At 50.0% G+C, this 3598-nt stretch overlaps 1 protein-coding gene across 1 annotated transcript; it reads right to left on the reverse strand.

Moving 5' to 3' along the window:
- Positions 1 to 997: 997 nt before the first annotated feature.
- On the reverse strand, positions 998 to 2410 carry LOC131507986 (tripartite motif-containing protein 75-like). The gene has a single exon (XM_058723308.1). It carries the CDS (start codon positions 2408 to 2410, stop codon positions 998 to 1000), a length of 1413 nt encoding a protein of 470 aa, XP_058579291.1.
- Positions 2411 to 3598: the final 1188 nt, after the last annotated feature.

Here is a 3598-nt window from a genome sequence, read left to right on the forward strand (position 1 = left end):
GTCAAAATCAAGAGTTGGATACTTAACCGACTGAGCCACCCAGGTGCCCCTAAATCAAATAAACATTAAAAAAAAAAATTCTTTTTGATGCAATACAGAAGAAATATAACAGGCAATCTCACATCAAGTGTCCCTAGGAATATTTGATTTCCCTTAAGTCCAGTGCCTGATGGCTATCTTTGGCTTGGACATACATCTCTAGTCCAATAATTTTGGGTAGATATCATCAACTACATGAAGCATAACACATAACATAGAAGAGCCTGTGGGTGGATCAGACACAGAGAAACTTACGACTATGCTCAGTACATATAGTTATAATGGGACCAGATTAGATTGTGAGCACCTTGAGGATGGGGATTAAAAAATGTTAGGCATCTCTATATCCTGAACAGGGCTTGGCACTAATAAATGCTCAATAATCATGGAAAAACCAATCACCCACTGAGCTAAGAGTCACTGCACTACCCTTACTCATACCACATCGGTATTTATCACCAGTGAAAACAGGACTGAAATAGAGATTTGCTTATCGCCCATTACCATTTTCTACCCAAGTTTCCAGTGTGTGTTTCCCTCATCTTCCAACTAATAGTTTCTGATATCGTTTTTTATCTTCATTTGAAATTGTCCTATTGTAAGTGCTTTTCATTTCCAGCTATCTTAAATGCAATCTGGAAGGTGGCAGAGGACAATCATAATTGAGCCAACAAACAAGTGGAGGCAGAGGAGAAAAGGTGGCCCCATTTGGAGGGGAAGGAACACAAGGAGGGGCCAGCAGGTCACTAAAACCCTCTCAAGGTGCTCTTTTGGCTCAGCTCTGGGCTCCTCTTTGCTCTCCAGAATGTCCATGGGAAAAAGAAATACAAATTGTATTAATAAAAAGAGCAAATGATCAAGAAAGAAAAAATTGAGGGGTGTTATATTCACTGATAGTTGTCCAATATTCCACCCAGTGTCCATTAATTACAGAAAGAGAATGAAGCCCACTCTCAATTCATCCTTCAAGATCCCTTACCGCACAGATGGTAAGAGGTTTAGGGTCCCGCCCCACACACAAGTAAGGCTTTAGTACTTGAGAAAACGCATGGGTGAACGAATGGATGTGAGACCTGTCGTTCAAACTGTAAAAGGAAATCTCCCCCAACTCACAGTCCAGATAAACGCCCACCCCTCTGGGCTTTTCCTTCAACACAAGAGTGACAGGAACAGCCCCTTGTGCCACATAGGCACCATCCTGCAGCTGAACTGTCCAGCGTCTGTTCTGTCCTGACAGGGGCCGCTGTCCCTTCCAGGAGAGGGGGTCCTCACAGACCCCCACGGCCCACTCGCTCTTGTCACCCAGCTGCACCTCCCAGTAGCGTCGGCCCCCGTCGAAGCCCTCGGAACCCAGGACGACGGGATCCGTCAGAAGTCTCTTCGGATGCTGAGGGACGCTTGGCCTTTCCCTCACGAATGTCACAGACGTCCTATCCTCAGACACAAGCAGATGAGGATGTGCTGTTTCGGGATCCAGGGTAACTTCTCGTCGGAACCTCTGTGTGATCTTCTGCAGAGCCAAGTACTGCGGGGGGAGACCGCAGCCTTCTCTCCTTAACTGGAAAGAGTAGAGAGCTGGGGGCTCCTGGTGCTCACACCGGGCACGGACACCCCCGAGGTCCGTCAGCAGTTTCACCTCTGACATCACACTCCTCTCGGCCACCTCCTTCAGGAGACCTCGGAGGGTGGAAACGTGGTCTGAAAACGCCGTTATGTTTGCACAGAGTTTCTGCTGAATGTCCTTCTCCTCTTCGGCCAGCCCCGACAGAACTGCCTCTTGCTGCCGGTCTACAGACCGGTTCAGGTGCTCAAACTCAGAGGCTAACTTCTGTCTGTGGCATTGCACCTGCTCTCCCAGCTCTGAGAGTCTCCTGTCTTGGGTGGCTACCAGCTGCTGCACGACTGCCAGCTGCCTCTTCAGGGGCTCCACGTAACTGCCGAGCCTTTGCCTGTGCTGGGAGGCGGCCTCCTCCGCGGGCCTCACCCGGCGGCCCCGGTGGTCAGGGGGCCGCACGCACGCGGGACACAACACCTGTAGGTCCTGCTCACAGAAGAGGGTCAGGACCCGGTTGTGCTTCTCGCACAGATGCCTCTCGTCCCGCCTCTCCCTCTTGCTCCCGCTGATGTGGAGGAGCTTGGCGACGTCGATCACCCTTCCCAGCTGGGCGTTGCTCCTCAAGTGCCTCTCTCGGCCTGGGTGGCGGCAGACGGGGCAAGGGAAGCTGTCGCTGACATCAGCCCAGGATTGCCGGATGCAGCAGCGACAGAAGTTGTGCCCACATTCGGTGGTGACGGGGTCTCTCAGGTAGTCCAGACAGATGGGGCAGTTGGCTTGTGCCTGGAGTCCTGCCAGGGCTGACGACGCTGCCATTGGGCCGAGATAAACGTCTTTCTGGACCGACATGGCTCTTCTGGAGGTGGTGCCCTGCGGGAGTCCTCCAGTGAGAGGCAGACACACCCTCAGATTTTACTGTCCTTTCCTGTCCTGGATGTCCTTTTGTCAAAGGAGGGCAGCCTTGCTGTCCTAGGAGGCCACTGGCCTCAGGTGCGGTCGTAGATGCCCAGAGGAGCTCTGTTCACCACCTGCAGGTGGTCACAGATGAGCTGGGCAGCCAGCTGTCCTCGGCAGCCCAGGGGATGTGAAGCCAAGGTCAGCAATTCTCTTGGGCAGAAGGCAGACATAATTTTTAAGTGTGTTTTCCTTCCTGGGGATGATAAAATATTCCTTTATATAAAATAGGCTACTCTTTATCTCATTGCCCTGTTCACTGCCACCTTTATTTTTTTTTTTTTTTTTTTTTTTTCAACATTTTAAATTTATTTTTGGGACAGAGAGAGACAGAGCATGAACGGGGGAGGGGCAGAGAGAGAGGGAGACACAGAATCGGAAACAGGCTCCAGGCTCCGAGCCATCAGCCCAGAGCCTGACGCGGGGCTCGAACTCACGGACCGCGAGATCGTGACCTGGCTGAAGTCGGACGCTTAACCGACTGCGCCACCCAGGCGCCCCTCACTGCCACCTTTAAAGCAACCACTGAGTCTTTTCTCCACCCCCAGGATTCCACCTACACCCACGTCAACCAAAGAGGGGCTAAATGGGACTGTGGAGAATGTGTGGACTAGATCTCTTGGCCCTGGGTGAGATTTCTCTGTAGTCACCTACTATCTGGGGGACCTCTACTCAGGTAAACAAAGTATAAATCTCCACTTCAATCATTTCAATAGTCAAAAATCTATGGAAAAAACTTGGTATTTTTTGGCTTAAACCACAGACATTTCTGACAGCACTGAATTCATAATATATCAAAATTTTCTTTTCACTTGAGTTTCTCAACTGGAAGCGATATCCAACTCTGTACATAGTAGATGGGATTTGGACTAGATTAAATTTACTCTGAGGACCCTGCCAACTTGGAAAACTAATTTTTTACACAACGCACAGAATGAAATTGGAGATCAGGAATTCAGTGTGAGAAAAAGCTGAGAAACACACACATACACACAATACTCTCTGAAGTGAATGGTGAGCTACCAAGTAGTGAGTACTTGTTAGGACAGG

This window comes from Neofelis nebulosa, chromosome 3, assembly GCF_028018385.1.
Source record: "Neofelis nebulosa isolate mNeoNeb1 chromosome 3, mNeoNeb1.pri, whole genome shotgun sequence".
In the NCBI taxonomy this organism is placed as follows: Eukaryota; Metazoa; Chordata; class Mammalia; order Carnivora; family Felidae; genus Neofelis; species Neofelis nebulosa.